We start from the raw sequence: 19,203 nt of genomic DNA, 5'->3' as shown, positions 1-19,203 counted from the left end.
CCATTACAATCTGCACGAACCCCATCAGAACCAGCAGTTATCACAGATTATCACCTTGTGGCCTTAACACAGCCAAAAACAGAGGAATAACGCCACACTGGCAGCTGGTTCACTCCAGTCCACACTGTTCCTCACTGTCAGACACAAAGTAAGGCGCTGTCAGGAGAGGTCAGCTAATTAACATGAGATAATTACATGTGTATTCACCTGCTGTGACATTTACAGCTCCAGAGGGTTTCAATCCTTCATTAAACACTCAGTTACAGCATTACATTTCTAGTGAGAGATTTCTTCCATTTCATTGGTGAACATTAGTACATAAAGCCCTGCTAATATAATAGATCAGAGCTATTTTCTCTCTGTTACACTGTCACCCCATAAACTTCATGCTTTCACACCTTTGTGTGTTTAAAATGTAATATGCTGTCTGTCCTGACTAAGGATATTTCTCTGGATCACTGTGGATTTGTCAGTGTTGTTCGCGGTCACACATCAGACGTGAACTGGGTCTGATTTGTGGTAATTAAACAGAGGAGCTCATCAAATCAGTGATCAGGACCAAAGCCATGAGACAGGAAGCTGTCAACAGACAATAATCATCAAACTTGCAGCATTTAAGCTATAGATGGATAAATCACATTATATAAATGAGGGTAACAATGAGTTAAAAAAGGATGAATCTTTTTCTGCAGTGTCATGACCACTAAACTGTATATTTAACCTTTGTTAGAGCCACAAGAAAAGAACTCGTCCACTTGTATATTAAAATAATAATGGGAAAACATCCTAACTGTTAATATGGCACCTGTAGTTCCGTCTCACAGATACGTGTTTAAATGTCAATGTGTCAAAAAATGAATGGCTGATTGTTGTCTCGTGTATATTCTGTTTTGGTTCAGTTCTAGTATTCTTTGATTCCAGTGTTTGATTTTACCTAGTTTCCTTTCCCGTCATTTGTTTGTTTCCATGGATGTTAATTAGACTTCACCTGTTCTCTCTTCTGTTGATGAGCTTCCCCAGTATATTTAAGCCCTCATTTCTTTCTGTTCTTTGTTCTGTATTGTTAGTGTTAGATGGGTGTAGTTTGTTTCTCTGTGTGGATAAAAGCTCATTTTGGTTTTTACATTCGTCTTGCTCCTTGGATTTTGTACTACTACAGCACAGTTTGTGACAACTGTACATATATATATAATTATAATTTAACTATAATTTAACTATTATAACTATAATTACTATAGTGACATTGATATAAACTGAAATAAATACTTAAATCTATATACTTCAAATATAAATATGTATTTATACTAATAAAAAAAGTACACATGGACTTTGAGATCAGGGTCTCAGCTATATAGCATTTTTCTTTCCTTTGGTTAATGCTATTGTACATATAATCCTTTATCAGTATTATCTTCTTTCTGCGGCTTCTTTGATTTGATAATTTGACTGATGAAGTGAATCTTTATTTTTCCTTAGCTTTCAATACATACAGTAATCCATAAACTTGTCTAATGTTATTACAGTACTGTAGAAACCCTGAGATCCAGCAGATTGTTTTTAGCACATTGTGATATATGACTGCTTTAAAATGCTTTAGGAATTAGTTTGAGGTTAGCAGCACTAAAAATCTATTATACATGCTGCATTCCTGATTTTTCTTGATCACACAAACATACATTTTATACACGTACCTATATGAGACATGAATCCATCACTCAATCAGCATGTGGCCTAAAGGTGTTTTTAGTCTCATCTCTTCATCTTCATCAGTCTGTTCTTGGATATCATATGTCTGATAAGCAGATGTCAGAATAACAAAAGCTGCATATGTCTCGCTGGTTACCAATAATGGCTGAGCCAAAACAAATCCCTTACGATTATTTAGACGGACTCAGATTGTCTCAGGCCCTTCTCATGACACTGAGACCCGCGATCTGTCATCCGGGCTATTATGGATTATTCATCTCAGGGGAATTATGTGGAAGTGAGAGGCAGGGCTTAGTGTCCAGTGATCTTCATCTCCTCTGTGTGCTGTCAGATTAATACCGTGCAATGTATTTAACAACACTTTGTTTAAAAATATCAGTTCAGCAGGATCTAATCCTTTTAAAATGACAAGAAGTGTGAATTCAATTAAAAATGTGTCTAGTTTTTACTTGAAAGCATTGAGTAGTTAGACTCTAACATTTTCTGCAGAAAATCTAAATGGCACTTGCCTCTGCAAAACTCTTTGCTTGGCACTAAGGTGTTCTGGGTGATTGTTAGGGTGATGCTACAGTAGGTGGTTGCTAGGTTGTTCTGGGGTGCGTTTCCCATAAAAAATCATAACTGGTGGAGAGCATGCCAAAACATGAATGCTGACTAAAAAATATGAACTTGTTTTCTTTGCATTAATTGAGGTCTGAAAATGCTATTTTAAGAATAATAAATGCTCTAAATGACAATATGTTGATTTGAAATTTGGGAGAAATGTTGTCAGTAGTTTACAGAATAAAACAAAAATTGGTATCATTGCTCCAGTCTTCAGTGTCACGTGATCCTTCAGAAATCATTCTAATATGCTGATTTGCTGCTCAAGAAACATTTCTGATTATTATCAGTATTGAGAAATCTTGTGTAACATTACAAATGTCTGCACTGTCACTTCTGATCAATTTAATGCATCCTTACTGAATAAATGTTTTAATGCATAAAATAAATAAATAAACATAATGACCTCAAAGTAAACTTCTGAATGGTAGTGTATTTCATCACTTAATGTCAGAGCTTATGGTAAAGTCTGTCTTGAAAGGCTAAAAATGAATGAGATTTTGACTTTGGGAACTCAATTGTTGCAAAACAGTACAAACGGCACTGGAATGCAGAGGTTATTCAATCATAATAGAGATTATTTACATACAGAAGTCTTAATGGTACAGCAGTATTTATAATTCTAAGGGTCAGAGAGTGGTGCAAAATAATGAATAACTGAATTACGGCTGTTTTTAGTGCACCTAATGCATTGAAGCTGCTATATTTGCCATCAAAAAAGAGACTCAACATATACAGTCCAGTAGTCCAATAGCCTTCTTTGTTCAACAATGCAGTATGAGGGAGGTATGTGGCAGTTCTCCAATAAAATCAGCATTCAGTCATATTTACTTAGCCTTTGTCTTGTGTGCAATGTAGAAACAACAGCCTGAAAACAAAAGACACATCTCTCTGCCAAACCCAAAAGAGACCAATATTACCACACAACTCTCTCTTAAGATGAGGTTACAACAACAAAATATATCCACTGTGAATTTTCACACTTATATTCTCTTCTTGTATGAAATTCATGCAGTATGGGAAATGGTCATGATAGAAACGTGTATTTGCATGGCAAGGAAGTCACAGCAGATGTGTGCTAGTGGGACACTTAAGACTCAGTCCTACATTTGTCAGCATCTGATTCTAATTGTACTGTTAGACTGTGACCAAACTAGGCACATCATGATAAGCGATAAATCACATCTCTTCCATGTTAGTCTGAGTTTTCGTTTGTGAACAGCACTCTGCATAAAAACATTCTGACAGTCGATTTGTATAGTCTCAGGCTCAAACAGCATAGCCAATGGCCATGTGGACCTTGCACACAAAAAAATGGCAAGAGCTGGCTGAAATCACAACTTTTGTAAGTTCTGTTTTATCAGCCCACATGGAAACAAAGTCATGTTTGTACAGTGAGTACTAGTCTCACAATTTGACAAGGTTTACAAGGTTCATGACACCGAGATTTTTGTTTGAGATATAACAATAACATAAATTGTTAGCAAGTATATTCTATTATTGTAAATTCAAGTATTTTATACTTTAAGATTTTTGTCAGATATCAGTTGAACGATTCCTAAATGTCACATACTGTACAGTTGATTATCATTTAGGCAACCCTGTGTAAAGATGTTGTTTAATTTAGAGTGTGCCAAATCCAGTCATTTCAGTAGCTACCCACATGATCAGGAATTTCATGAGAGGAAGCAAACATTTAAGATTTCCCATGCAGAGTTTGCAACACATTCATACTGGTCAAGTGGATTCGCCATGTTGACCAGCAGAATACTGCTTGGTTTGAAAGTGACTTCCGTGTGAGCTGTGCTTCAAACATCACTACACTACTGACTAGTGATGCAACAAAAGTTCGGTAACCGATAACATTTGGCCGAAAGCTTTTTTTATTGTTGTTTGTTTTGTTTTGACCAAAACAGTTTTGGAATTTCAAAATCATTAAGTGAAGTTTAATTTGTGCTTCTCAAAGTTAGTCAGATGGAAGAATAAAAGAAAAAGAAAGAAAAATAGGCATTTATAAGCGGTTATTACAACCACTGTTCTATTCTGTTAAATTAAATTAAATAATTTCAGTGCATACTGACAATGGGCCTTTTTGAAGATCCTTTTTTAAACCTGTACTGAGCCTGATACTGGTACTGAACACATTTCCTGAGAAACTGTTCATTTGGTTGTTTTTGAGTTGATCTATCTGAATGTCTCGATCTGAAAATAAGTGGTTTAAATAAGAATGATGTGTATTAGTCTGAACTGGCAGTGGATGAGTGCCTTGACTAGATCTGGTTTGGATGAATCTGATCAGATGCGGCTGGTGTCTCACCTGTGCCACCTCCTCAAAGTCATCGTGGCGTTTCTGCAGGGCTCTGGCTCTGTGCAGGGATTTGCCCACACCTGTGTGTTTACTGAGGAAAGCCTCTCCATGATTCTCTATCCAGTCAATCACCTGCAACATACAAACACACACACTCCATTCAGTGCATGGAGAGAAAAAAAAAGTGTCTCAGTATTTCATAATGCAGTTTTGAGAGACTTATAGAAATATGGACCCATAATGTTCCAGGTGTTAAATACCACATACTAATCTCATTAAATTTAACGCACACACACACACACACACACACACACACACACACACACACACACACACACACACACACACATATATATATACACTTACATTTCACTTTATAAATCTTCTCCTGAACTCTAGAGAAGACACGATTACTGGGCTATTTTCACCAGGAGAAAAATCTAAGACGTAAAAGTCTCCATTTTCTCCATTTGTTCTCATTGCTACTTAGGGGCAAACATAAAATAAATCTCATATGTGATTTTTCTTTAATGCAGGTGTGTATCTAGGTGCACAACATCACAGATGTTTGTTCTCATGGGTACTGAACCAATCTGTATCTGTAGTTTAATTTATTTAATTTAAGAAAAAAAAAAAACACCAAGCACCTGACCTCTTTTTTTTTTCTAGTTACAGTCATGGTATTTGTGGTTCTTCTACTACACTTGCGTGTTTGCAAGTGATACAATGATAATCATACATGCAAACAATAGCGTCAGTGAGTTCTTGTTTCTGCTATATTGATTAAAGCATCCAGTGCATGTTCTAAAAACAGCTTCTTCTTTCACATGCACATTAACAAAGGCTGATGAGATAAATATAGCCCTGCGTGACGAGTCTATCACAGGATACGGCTGCTCAAGGCAACAGTCAGCAGTTCACAGATGGCACCCATTACATCAATCAGTCCAAACACCTGTTTGGCTAAATAAATCAACTTATAATTCAATAACAATCAGGCATTTGTGTTTGACTATCAGTCATTGTGACTTGCAAGATGGTCGATGCTCTGTTCATAACTATTGATTATGCTTTGTAATGACTGTTTACATAAAGCAAATCAAACTTATGATAATAATCAAGTCCAAGAAATAATCAAGGAAATGACATAATAAACTGAACAGGCTGGAGTATTTTGTAAACATTCAGAACTGCTATTACAGTTTCTCCTGTTTTAGGCTGTAATGACAAATAAGGATGTCCAAGATGATGATAAGGAAAAAGCTTTGAAAAAAGAAAAGAAAAAAAAGTTGAAAAAAAAAATAGAAGCTTATTTTCACCACAAAATAAAATAAATAAAATAATTAAATAACAACATAACAAATAAAATAAAATAAAAAGGTAACTGCAACCTAACTTCTGACTGACTTACATACATCTCACAGTTGACTTTTTTTCTTCTTCTCACAATTCTGACATTACAGCTTTCAATGGTGTTTTATTCATTCATTCATTCATTCATTCATTCATTCATTCATTCATTCATTTATTTATTAATAAAAAGTTAATTGCAATTTGGACTTTTCTTCTCAGAACTCTGAGTTTATACCTCGCAATTCTTTTCTAATTTTTTTGTAATTTTTTTCTAAGAATTGCAAGGAAAAATCTGATTTGTGAGATATAAACTCAGACTGTGAAATAAAAGTCAAATTACAGTACCTTTTTTTCTATTTTTCTATTCCATGGTGGAAACAAACTTTCATATAAAATGCATGTGCCAAGTTCTTAAAAAAAAACTTGATTTACTTTTAATTTAATGACTATAAAAATATCAAGTGGTGTAAATGTCAAGTAAAAAATAAATTAATATTTTCCTTATACTTTGTGAAACAGCAATCACTTTGTTGTGCCATAAAAGATTATATATATATTTTTAAATGACATAGATCACATAAAATCATCAAACTAATTTTTATATTACACAAAGATAATGCAAGCAAAAAAAAATGCAGTTTTTAAATGATGATTTCATTTATTAAGGGCAAAAAGCTGTCCAAACCTACCTGGCCCTGCGTGAAAAATTAATTGCCCCTCCTGTTAAATCATGAAGGAATTGTGATTAACCACATTATTTTAGAAAGCTGAGTTAAATTTTACTAGCCACATCAAGGCCTGACTACTGCCAGGCCAGTTGAATCAAGAAATCACTTAAATAGAAACTGTCTGACAAAATGAAGAATGCTTAACCCTCTAAAGTCGATTAACGCATATATGCGTTTTGGGGTATTTTCTCCTGATAACCCCGAAAAGAACTTAAATTACACTTTCAGTTTTGATCATACAGATAAGAGCAATACATCAATCGAATCTGTAAAGGGTCAACTTTTTTTTGTATACAGACATAATAACAACAAAACTTTGTGCATTTATAAAATAAAGATAACAAACAAGGAGTGCTGTCTGCAGCCTTTGTCTGCGCTGATCTTCAGATACAAATGCGTCATTAAAATGAACTGTAACTCAGTGAATACTCAACACCAGAGACATGAGAGAGATATCTATAGAAAGCCTGACATGTCTACTTTTAAACTAAACAAGTGCTGCCAAAAACAAATATTCTGTGATAAAGTAATCCATATGAAAACAACGCGATGTCCGTTTTTCACGTCTCCCTTCATTATCTTATAATGCGACCACGCCCCCGCGCTGAACGTGCTTTTGAGATGATAATGTTTCACTGACGCGTGCGGCTTGAATACGCCCACACAACAGAAGACAACGCAGCGAGAGTGTTCTTCAAGTTTTTTTTATTTTACTGTTTGCTTCGCGATGAGAGGAATAAGACATAATTCACCCCAAAAAGATGTGATGTGGTTGAGGATTTGAGATTTGGATTTCCTCAGAAAAAAAGAATGAAGCACTTTATTCAGCAGAGATCATAAACATGAGTAAGTCTCTTATTTATTTATATACTTGTACTAGTTTTCACATAACGTGTAAACATTTTACTAGTTAGACTTTTTCCAAAGACTTTTTCCGAACTATAATTCCTGACTAAATGAGCAAAACATCATGCCACGATCTAAAGAAATTCAAGAACATATGAGTAACAAAATAGTTGACGTGTCAGTCTGGAAAGGGTTATAAAGCCATTTCTAAGGCTTTGGGACTCCAGCGAACCACGATCAGAGAGCCATTATTCACAAACAGAGAAAACTTGGAACAGTGGTGAACCTTTTCAGGAGTGGGCAGCCTAACAAAATTACTTTAAGAGCACAACGATGAACCCAGAACAACATCTAAAGAACTGCAGGCCTCACTTGCCTCAATTAAGGTCAGTGTTCATGATTCAACAAGAAAGAGACTGGGCAAAAAATGACATCCATGTTCCAAGGCAAAAGCCATTGCTAACCAAAAAGAACACAAAGACTCGTCTCACATTTGCCAAAAAATATCTTGATTATCCCCAAGACTTTTGGGCAAATATTCTGTGGACTGATGCGACAAAAGTTGAACTTTTTGGAAGGTGTGTCCCATTACATCTGGCATAAAAGCAACGCAGCATTTCATAAAAAGAACGTCATACCAACAGTCAAACATGGTGGTGGTAGCGTGATGGTCTGGGGCTGCTTCGCAGCTTCAGGACCTGGACGACTTGCCATAATTGATGAAACCATGAATTCTGCACTCTTATCAGAAATCTTAAAGGAGAATGTCCGGCCGTCAGTGTGTGACCTCAAGCTCAAGCGTACTTGGGTTATGCAGCAGGACAATGATCCCAAACACACCATCAAGCCCACCTCCGAATAGCTCAAGAAGAACAAAATTAAGTTTTTGGAGTGGCCAAGTCAAAGTCTGGACTTGAATCTGATTGAGATGCTGTGGCATGACCTTAAACAGTCCATTCATGCTCAAATGTGGCTGAATTAAAACAATTCTGCAGGGGAGAGTGGGCCAAAATTCCTCCACAGTGATATGAAAGACTCATTGCCAGTTATTACAAACGCTTGATCGAGGTTGTTGCTTCAAAGGGTGGCACAAGCAGTTATTAAAATTAGTGGGCAATTACTTTTTCACGTAGTGCCAGGAAGGTTTGGACAGCTTTTTTTTTCTTTTCTTTTTTTTCTTGAAATAATTATTTCAAAACTGCATTTTGTATTTACTTGTGTTATCTTTGTGTAATATTAAAATTAGCTTGATGATCTATTGATTATTTATTTATTTAGGATTAACAGATTGGACACACACCACATAAGTTACCATGAGGGTTGTCATAATAATTGCAATTAAATTATGACATTTTATAAAGAAACTTGTCCCACACATTGGTCTTAAATAAATGTCAGTGTAACATTGTGACCTTTACCAGAAAAGTATGTGCTAAACTACAGTATGTGTAAAAAAAAAAAAAAAAATAGGAAAAAAAAAATTAAACAAGAGGAAGAAAAAAGACCCTCAGATGTAAAAACGTGACGTGACATACAGCCAAGTATGGTGACCCATACTCAGAATTCGTGCTCTGCATTTAACCCATCCAAAGTGCACACACACAGCAGTGAACACACACACACCGTGAACCATTTATGCTGTGGCGCCCGGGGAGCAGTTGGGGGTTCGGTGTCTTGCTCAAGGGCACCTCAGTCATGGTATTGCCAGCCCGAGACTAAAACCCACAACCTTAGGGTTAGGAGTCAAATTCTCTAACCATTAGGCCATGACTTACCCAGACTATAATGTCAGACTGATAGAGAATCTCAAGGTTGTAAAGCAGTCAGTCTCCTGGAGTCTGTCCCAGTATGACTCACAACCCTCATTTACTCCAGTTATCATGGTTTCCCAGGTAACCGAGTCAAGAGCACTTGTGTGCTCTGCTGATAACCCCAAGACTCACTGCTAACCACAACCAGTTCACCACTAACTCCAGACAAAAAAGCAGAGAAAACACAGCAGACCTGCTCTGATCTTATCAAGATGGGCATCTGACTGCAACAGATTGAGGCACAGATCATATGAAGGGTTCTAATGCAGAAAGGCACAAGAGAGTTTTTAGGTAAACAGCTCAGGCAGAAATTAGTATGTCTCTTATGTGGAATAGAAAAAACTGATGTTTAGCAGGATGTTGACTGTCCACCTCTAAAAAGGAAGTTTTCAGGAAGCACGTTCTCATTTGTGGTGAACTATTCCTTGTTTACTCCTACTATTTACTTGTAGCATTTGAACACAAACAAGACTTGTATGTGTAGGAGTGTGGGAGGTCTGTTAATTTACTCTAAACTCAACCTACTCATTGCCTGTATTTAACTACACACTTGAAGATATTTGGCCACTTCTCACCCTCCATTACTCAAGAATTGCTAACATTTCAGGGTGAGGCAAACTAACATCACCAAATATGGGTAATAATAACAATCTGTCTCTCAAAAAACATCCAGTATGTTGATATTGTATTAAAATCAATTATCCAGGTTTATCAGAGCCATATGTTTGTGTTTAACGTATTTAGCATGTTCCACCTGATCGGCGTTTGAAGGGTGAAATGAAACTGCACCAATAAGAGATCAACTTTCACGCATATCAGAAAATCTGTGAGTGATGCTTTGACCAAACATCATATTAGATAAAACTTTAAACACTCATTGAATGCAAGGTAAATTAAATTATTTCATTGATAAATCTACAAAGCAGTGCATGAACAGAACAGAAACACAGTCCATCACCTGAAATACAATAAATTTGGTATCACCATTACCAACTATGTCTGATTTATGTGCCACATGAGATGGTGACCTTCCCACAGACCTTGGGCAGAGCGGCCACTCATGACTGCTCCCCAACCCATGAGGGAAGCATCTGTCATAAGCGTTACATGATGACAAAGAGCTCCTAGCACAGGACCTTGAGACAGGAACCAAGGCTTCTTCCACATGACTAAGGCACAAAGGCATCGCCGCGTAACCTTGATCAAGAGAAATGGGTTTCCCCTCTGGGAAGTGAATTTTGTTGTGAGATATCAATTGAAAGGTGTTGTGTAATGGGGGCCAAAAGGAATGACGCTCGACGCAGCTGCCATCAGACCCACTAAGCTATGAAACTGTTTCACAGTGATTGACTGGCCTAGTCTGATACTGCTCACAGCTGCAAGAATCTAATCGATACGAGCAGGAGACAGATGTGCCTGCATCGTCATCGTATCCCACACCATGTCAAGATAAATGGTATCGATATAGTTTAGAATGTGGATGCCCTGAAGTCTAGGAGAGGAGCCAGAGCTGCATCCACACACTTGGTGAAAGTGTGGGGTGATAGTGCTAAGCCGAATGGAAGAACCCGTTATTGTTAAGCTTTGCCCCCCAAAGCGAACCTCAGGACATTCCTGTGTTTGGGAAGGATGGAAACATAGAAGTATGCATCCTTTAGATCTATGGTGACAAACCAGTCCTCTGACCTGATTTGAGTCACAATCTGTTTGAACGTCAACATCTTTAACTTGAATGATTTGAAAGAATGATTCAGATGGTGCAGATGTATAATCGGACGCAACCCCCCATCCTTCTTCGGAATGACAAAGTATGTCTGAGGTTGTATAAACCGGACTCTCTTGAGAGAGGAGGAACAAGTTCTATGGCCTCCTTCCTCCTAGACAGTGTCTACTTCGTGTCCCATTACCAGAGCCTGCTCGGGACCCACTAGAGTGGGGATAACCCCGTTGAAATGAGGCAGACGAAAACCAAACTGAATTCTGTAGCCCCTTTCTACAGTCTGCAGGATCCATTGTGAGACATTTAGCAGAAGTCTCCAAGCTGCCAGAAAGTCTACTAAGGGAACCAGTCTCTCAAGACTGGTTTTTGGTGTAATATGAGCAGCCAACTTGGTGCCCTGAAGCGGAAACCTAGCAGGGACCATCTGATCTGACTGCATTGGAGGACACTGAGGAGAGATGGGCACCAAATGATGGGATATCCTCCACTCTTCCCCACCTCTTGACAACAGAGCTCACTGAATCTCCAAAAAGGCCTGAAGAGACTTCCAGGAGGAAGAACCTGTCCTTCTCATTCATGTCAGACAGGTTCAACCACAAGTGTCTCAGTGGCCACCAAGGCTGCCATGTAACGGTCGTTAGCTCTGACGGTTTCCTTGGTGGCTCTGAGGGACAGATCTGTGGCCTGGAGGACTTCTTGTATTTTCCTCCAAGCCGTCCTCACTATCCAGGTCCTTTAACAGGTCAGCCTGGTATGCCTGCAAGACTGCTATAGTGTGCAGGCTAGGGCCAGCCTTACCCACCAAAGCCAAAGTGGATCTGGGCTTGGGTAGCATTGGAAACTTGAGAGATGATGCCCCTTCCAGGGACAGATAGCTGGCCAGTGTGTGTTCAACCCACGGCATCATCCCATAGCCGTTGTCTTTCAGCTGAAAAGATTATTTGAATACAACTTTTCCCATGATCTAGACACCTCAGTGTGAAGATCAGGGAAGAAGGTAAGGCTCCGGCATGGAGGAGATGACTTGGAGCACAGGGAATGCTCATCCAGTTTACTTTTAGGATGAATTCCCTGCTGCTCAGCTGGCCACTCTCTTTAGCCTATCAACAGCAGCTCCTCATACTGAACACACTGAGGTGACGAGTTCTCAGTCTCACTCTGTTCCATGCTCACCACATAAACCACCTCAGAGAAAGAGAGGCGAAGCATAGTGCCCTCCCTCTGGGGGGAAGAAACCGCAGTGCGGGCTTCCGAGCCCATAGAGGGAGCAGTGGATCTAATGGGTGAAGGCAAAGAAAAGACCATGCCAGTCTCTAACCCCTCTGCCAGATCCATTTGCGATACCCAAGATCTAAATTGCTGCTGTGCCTCAGCAACAGCAGGACCGGAACCGTGGTAAAGATAAACTTGCAGTTTAGTACATTTGAGATATATTTCCTTTCAAGATATTACCAAATCAAAATAAGTGCTTCTTTAGCACAACAAAATATTATTAAAATGTAATGAAAATGTACTTTAAAGTAAAACTTTTAATTTGAGATTATTACAATCTCAATAAATGTATGTTTAAGAAACAGGCATGAAAGTCTGCTCTCTTTTATTGCACCTAATTAAAGTGTAATTTTTTTTATCAAGATTAATTTGATTTGAGGTACACTACAAGTGCGTAAAGTTTATCACTTTGGAGTCATAAGGTTCAGAAGAGAGAATAGAGAGGATTAAAAACAACCAATACGGTGCTCATAATGATTGAAATTAAGGTCTGTTTTACTGTTCAGTGTATTGAAGGATGTCATCTGTGCTGCTCTCTGCCCTGTGTTTGGCCTGAATCTGGCCCCTGTTTGGGCTGGGTTTGGCCTCATAGCTCGTTGGTTCTGATTCAGATCTTGATTTGGCCGGGTCTGTTGGCTGTTCTGTAGGACTGACCCCGGCCTGATAGAGTCTGAGCTGAATCCAAGCCCAGAGCTGCCACAGGCACAATGAAAGAGGCTAATGGAGCGATATAAACTGATCCTCTGGGCAAATATTGAACACTGAAAATACTCGAAGAAACATACATGCTGTGCATAAAACTGTACAACTCTGAATTTATGGTGAACTGTTGACAAATTTTCTCTTTCAGGCATCCTGCACTTTAAAATTATGGATGAATTACGGCAAATCTAAGAAAAAACATGAAAACTATTTATTTATTTACTAGTACTAATTTGGTACCATGGTAAAATTATGACATCATATGGTAATAACATGGTACTTTGATATATCATAGTATTTTACCATGTTTATGTAGCTTGGTGCTTGCCATACATTGCATTGCAAAACTGCTATCTAAGTAGGCAACTTAGTGAGAGAGTCTGCAAGAGTGTAGGCATATGTGAGCATTCATCTACCTGCTGGACGTCCTGCTGGAAGACACAGAGTTGCAGTCTTTGATGCAGACGAACTTTACGGTGCTGCCAGACACTCTCCAGACGTCTTTGGTGATGCAGGACCTCATGGACCACATCCAGAATACAGTGCACGGCTTTAGAGTAGTTAGCTGATGCAGTCAGAGACTCTGAGTTACCCGGACTCAACGGCCGCTGAAGAACGTCCAGCAAAGCCTTACCATCCTGACTCACCTGCAGAGAGAGAACGAAATGAGAACTATTAATCAGCAGGGATGCATTAATTTGAGCAAATGTGATGGTAAAGACAATCAAACTGTTACAGAATATTTATATTTCAAATACTTTTTTTTTACTTTCTAATCTTCAAAGAATCCTGAAAACTGTCTCATGATTTCTACAAAATTTTGAATTGTAAAAACATTTCACAATATTTAAATCTATTTTTGTGTTTAGACCCGACAAAACCAAACTGAACAGACTGGGACTATAAGCACAAAGCAATCAGGGGAACACACATGCATGGAATCGTAAAGTAATCAAACTAAACAAGAACAGAAAAAAGACCATAAAAGGAAACAGGAAGAACTAATGAGGCAAAACGGGTCCATAAGTCTGATATATCGCCCCCTCCTGGAAGGTGCATCCTCACACCTTAGACACAGAGGGAGGGATGGGTGGGAACTTGGGAGGAGGCTCAGGAAGAAGACGGACACCCGGGAGTGGGCCAACATTTAGAGTCCATGGGGGCGACAAAGGAGAGAGGAGCCTGGGAGGAGACATTAGGGGCTTGGAGCAGGAGGAGCCAAGCTGGATCTAGGCCACAGCCATTACGATGACCCACGGTGGAGCCTTGGAGGGAGGAACCTTGGAGGGGGAATGGCCGCCGACTCCAGTGTGCCGACCAATGGCAGCTGAGCAGGTGGTGGAGGACCCCGAGGTGGAGAAGGAGAGCCGATGATCCAGGGCGACGTGGAGGTTTCGGAGGTCCTAAGCAGAGCAGATGGCGCCGGCGACTGACACGAAGGCGTGGATCCGGAAGGCCGCAGTGGAGCCAAAGCGACTGAGTAGGAGCCGAGGGGATGAAGGAGCCTGATGGAGCCGGAGGGACAAATGGATGAGGCGAATCCGGAGGAGTCCCAAGGCGCAGGATGGTCGACACCAGACCAAGGCAGAGCCAGAGGAACGAGGGAGCCCGGAAGAGCTAGTGGACTGCCGGGCCATGGCAGAGAGGACAGAGCTAGGAGCCATGGTGGAGCTGAAGGGTCAGCGGGCCGAAGTGGAGTCCGGAGCACAGAGGCTGGATGCAGAGTCAAGGGATACTCCAGCCACAGCAATGAGAATAGGAGCTCGCACCGCATAGATGGTGGGCTGAGAGCGAGCAGAGGGGCTGCCAGACAACAGCAGAGGAGGAGCCAGGAGCAGGTGGGAGAGCGGGCATTTGTGAGATTCTGGGCTTTTAGGCCAGAACTTAGGAACGGGAGCCCTCTCCTCTTTGGCGTGGCACAGTCGCCGTGACATACACAGCTCACCCTCAGCCGCGGTGCAGGGGGCAGAGTCTAGTCTAGTATGGTCCTCGAGAGCTTTATCCCCCTGCTCTAGCAGGAGAAGGAGGTATTCGGGGCGAAGAAGAGCATCCATCCCAGGAACAGAACAGAAAAAAAAGACACTGGGAAAAATGGGTCCAAAAGTCTGACATAGGTTGGTTTCAAAATACGTATGAAAAATTAAATAACATTAGACTTTTAGATTTCAATGGTTCATTTCAGTCATCTTTTCATTAGTGAAGGTGTTAGTGTTTAATGAGATAAACATAACTACTAATGCGATAAACATAACTACCAAAGTACTACTTGTGTTTGTGATTTGAACAACAACTAACCCTAAATATTATTTATATTCATGTATCTCACTCAGCATTGCTCATTGCCATTTGGTGGAATTTGGTGTATATTTGTATAGTTTTGAGTGAAACTAACCTTAATATTGTATTGTGTACTGAGGTCAGCATGATAACGTGACAGTGAGCGATTCTATGTTTTAAACGAGATCTACAACAGAGCACATTCTCTAATGTCAGATCTTTAAACAGAGTCATGGGTAAACGATTGAGGAGTTGGAAACACAGGGATGAATATTCAATCATACACAGGACACATAAAAACACTGCAGTCTGAGTATAAAGGGTGGAGGTCTGTGAACTCATGTAGTACAACAACATTGTGGCATTGTTTTCCTGTTATGTCTTCAGATTAATTAGGGCCGGTTCACTAATTTCTTCTAGTTCAAACAACATTAGTACAGCTGTAGAAGGCTGATTACGTAACATAAGCACAGAGACTGAACAGTTTTAGACAGTGATTGGTGAGAAAACTATCAAACATCATGGTGTACATTAATGGTTGTGCCAGCACACATAGCTCCTGGTGAAGTGAAATATTTTATTTTTAAGATTAGCCCTCTGGAGTCTAAGGGTATTTTTGGGGCCTGGAGAAGTTTTGTCATGCCCTGACATTTGTGCTTTTTTCAGTTTCTTATATAAATATCTAAATGGCTAAAGTCTAAAATGCCGTCGGTGCCGCACAAACTGGGCTATAATAATATGTGAGCAGCATGTATGTACATGATTGTGTTTTTGAGAAAAAAAATGTTATGCGTGGTTAGTGAAAAACTAAAAATGTTAAATCACTTGAATAAGGCAATAAAAACACATATAGAAAATTGGTTCCCAGGAAATTTGAGAACTGGGAGCTTGTAGCCTAGAATTTTTTTTTTCTAAATGATGTGAAAATCATCTTGTTTACTCACTTACAGAAAACAAATATATTGATTTAAATTTTCTAAGACACTTTTTGTTGGTAAAAGTCATATGCGAGTAGGCGTCAACTATCATGAATTCACCACCTGAGAAGACAAAGGCCTGCATAATGAGCTGCATAATGAGCCATTCAGTCAGCTGTGTCACTGAGAGGGATGAGTTACAAGAAAGAATGTGAGGACAAAATAAATGTATATAATTTTATGTTTTGTAGTTTTATTTAGAATATATTTAATTATCCCACAACATAATTTAATATTCACTTGTGAGTGCAGTTAAACAGTTTATTAGGAACAATCAAAGCTGACTTTCAAACTGAATTTTTTTGCATCATTACTCCAGTCACACAATCCTTCAGAAATCCTTTTAACAATCTTATTTTCTACAAAAAAACATTTACATCTTATTATTATCATCATTATTATTATTATTATTATTATTATTATTATTATTATTATTATTAATGTTGAAAAGAGCTGAGAATATTTTTTTTTTTTAGGTTTTTTTTAGGGGGGATAAATTGAAAGAACAGCAATGATTGTTACATTTGTTACAGTTACATTTATATTATTTACATCAGCTTTTGAATGGTATAATAGTGTAGATTGTTATTGAAACTTCATAATATTTCACTTGATTATACATTTAGTCAGGAATTATAGTTTGGAAAAAGTCTTTGGAAAAAGTCTAACTAGTAAAATGTTTACACGTTATGTGAAAAACTAGTACAAGTATATAAATAAATAAAAAGAGACTTACTCATTTTTATGATCTCTGCTGAATAAAGTGCTTCATTCTTTTTTCTGAGGAAATCCAAATCTCAAATCCTCAACCACATCACATCTTTTTGGGGTGAATGATGTCTTATTCGTTTTATCATCGCGAAGCAAACAGTAAAATAATAAAAACTTGAAGAACAGTCTCGCTGCGTTGTCTTCTGTTGTGTGGGCGTATTCAAAAGCCGCGCGCTTCAGTGAAACATTTGAATCTCAAAAGCGCGCTCCGCGCGGGGGCGTGTGGTCGCATTAGAAGATAATGAAGGGAGACGTGAAAAAACGGACAATCGCGTTGTTTCATATGGATTACTTTATCACAGAATATTTGTTTTCAAGCAGCACTTGTTTTTAGTTTAAAAGTAGACATGTCAGGCTTTCTATAGATATCTCTCTCATGTCTCTTCGTTGAGTATTCACTGAGTTACAGTCCATTTTAATGACGCATTTGTATCTGAAGATCAGCGCAGACAAAGGCTGCAGACAGCACTCCTTGTTTGTTATCTTTATTTTATAAGTGCACAAAGTTTTTGTTGTTATTATGTCTGTATACAAAAAAAAGTAGACCCTTTACAGATTCGATTGATGTATTGCACTTATCTGTACGATCAAAACTGAAAGTGTAATTTAAGTCCTTTTCGGGGTTATCAGGAGAAAATACCCCAAAACGCGTATACGCGTTAATCGACTCCAGAGGGTTAATTTAACTTGGAGTATTAAAATAACTAAAACTAAATAATATAGATCTATCAATCAAATAAAATAAATGAAATTTAAAAATGAATGAATGCATGAATTATGTTTGTCATTCAACATTTTTTTTTTCATTTTTTTGGCTTGTTTTCTAAAAGGAAAACAGATGCTAGGAGGTACATCGGCTAAACAGCATAAATTTGGCATAAATTCAAACACAGGATATTGTACAGAGTTGAGTTCTGACCTCTGTATAAGCTTGAGTGACCTGTTCATAAAGCGTCTGATGGTGATGAATGGCCAATTCCAGATCCTGCATCTCTGACGGCAGCCCGCCCTCACTGCACATCTTACACCACGCTTCCACACCAGACAGAAACTGCACAAACACAGACCATTAGAAACTACTACACCACTGCCACCATTGTTAATAGCATTTACATGTTACAGATGATAAATAAGAAATCAGGCACCTGCTCGGATTTCTGATGGAAGACAGCAGACATGGCGAGGATGGTGCTGCGTTCATCGAGAGCAGCGGCGAAGCTCTTCCACTCTTGATCGAGCTGAGTGCTGATCTGTTTGATCTGCTGAGATGCGTAGTGACCCGCCTCCGACAGTCGCGATGCCACCGACATGATGCGGTTTATGTTCACATATGCATTCTGGAAAACGTGAGATCGGAGAGCATCACGTGAAGGCAGAAGCAATAAACAAACATGACCTAAGAGCAAGTTGTCATATAAACTAGTGAGAATCCAACTTCAGAGTATTTAAATAAAGCAATAAATCACTGGAGGTTGTTCACTAGAGTGATTTTACCAGAATGAGGGTACCAGGTTCTTAAAGTGAGGTCACAATTAGGCATAATTTTACAGGCAAAATGGTACAATGTCCATTGTCAATAGTGTAGTGATGTGTGAAGCTCAGCTCACTTTCAAACCAAGTAGCTTTCTGTTGGTCAGCGTGGCAAATTCCCAACTTTAACATGAGTGAAACCTTGCATGGAGAAGTTGTTCGCCCTTTTCACTTACGATCCCATAGATTTCTACTGAAATGGCTGGATTTGTAACAGGAAATGTGACTGCAGCTTTAGGCACAAGGCCCTTATTTTACCTAACCTACACTCTCAGAAAAAAAAAAAAAAAAAGTACAAAAGTTGTCACTGGGGCAGTACCTTTTCAAAAGGTACAATTTATATCTTTAAGGTACCAGTATGGATGATAAAATATCTGTAATGCATTTACTAACATGGCCTACTATTTTTATAAAATCCTGTCAACATGATGAAACATACCTATGTTCAATAAATATAATAAACAATTAATAACTTAAATCAATGTTCAGTAGTTGGAATAAACAATCCTTTCATCAAATAATATAATTAATTAGTTGAACTGTATGAATGTGCATATACAATATTTGTAGCTATATATTAAGAGAACTAAAGAGTCAG

At 38.7% G+C, this 19,203-nt stretch overlaps 1 protein-coding gene across 1 annotated transcript in view; it reads right to left on the bottom strand.

Annotated features, from left to right (window-relative positions):
• The window catches only part of kalrna (kalirin RhoGEF kinase a), a 175,987-nt gene that overhangs the window by 74,166 nt on the left and 82,618 nt on the right, over positions 1–19,203 (bottom strand). Inside the window, exons 7-10 of the mRNA XM_042763062.1 lie at positions 18,221–18,412; positions 17,995–18,126; positions 13,467–13,697; positions 4,628–4,750 (exon numbers count right to left, since the gene is read on the bottom strand). Coding sequence (XP_042618996.1) covers positions 4,628–4,750; positions 13,467–13,697; positions 17,995–18,126; positions 18,221–18,412 — 678 coding nt within the window. The remainder of the gene's footprint in view (positions 1–4,627; positions 4,751–13,466; positions 13,698–17,994; positions 18,127–18,220; positions 18,413–19,203) is intronic.

Source organism: Cyprinus carpio, chromosome A9 (assembly GCF_018340385.1).
Source record: "Cyprinus carpio isolate SPL01 chromosome A9, ASM1834038v1, whole genome shotgun sequence".
In the NCBI taxonomy this organism is placed as follows: domain Eukaryota; kingdom Metazoa; phylum Chordata; class Actinopteri; order Cypriniformes; family Cyprinidae; genus Cyprinus; species Cyprinus carpio.
The sequence above is the reverse complement of the archived record's forward strand: the minus strand, read 5'-3'. Positions and strand labels throughout refer to the sequence as shown.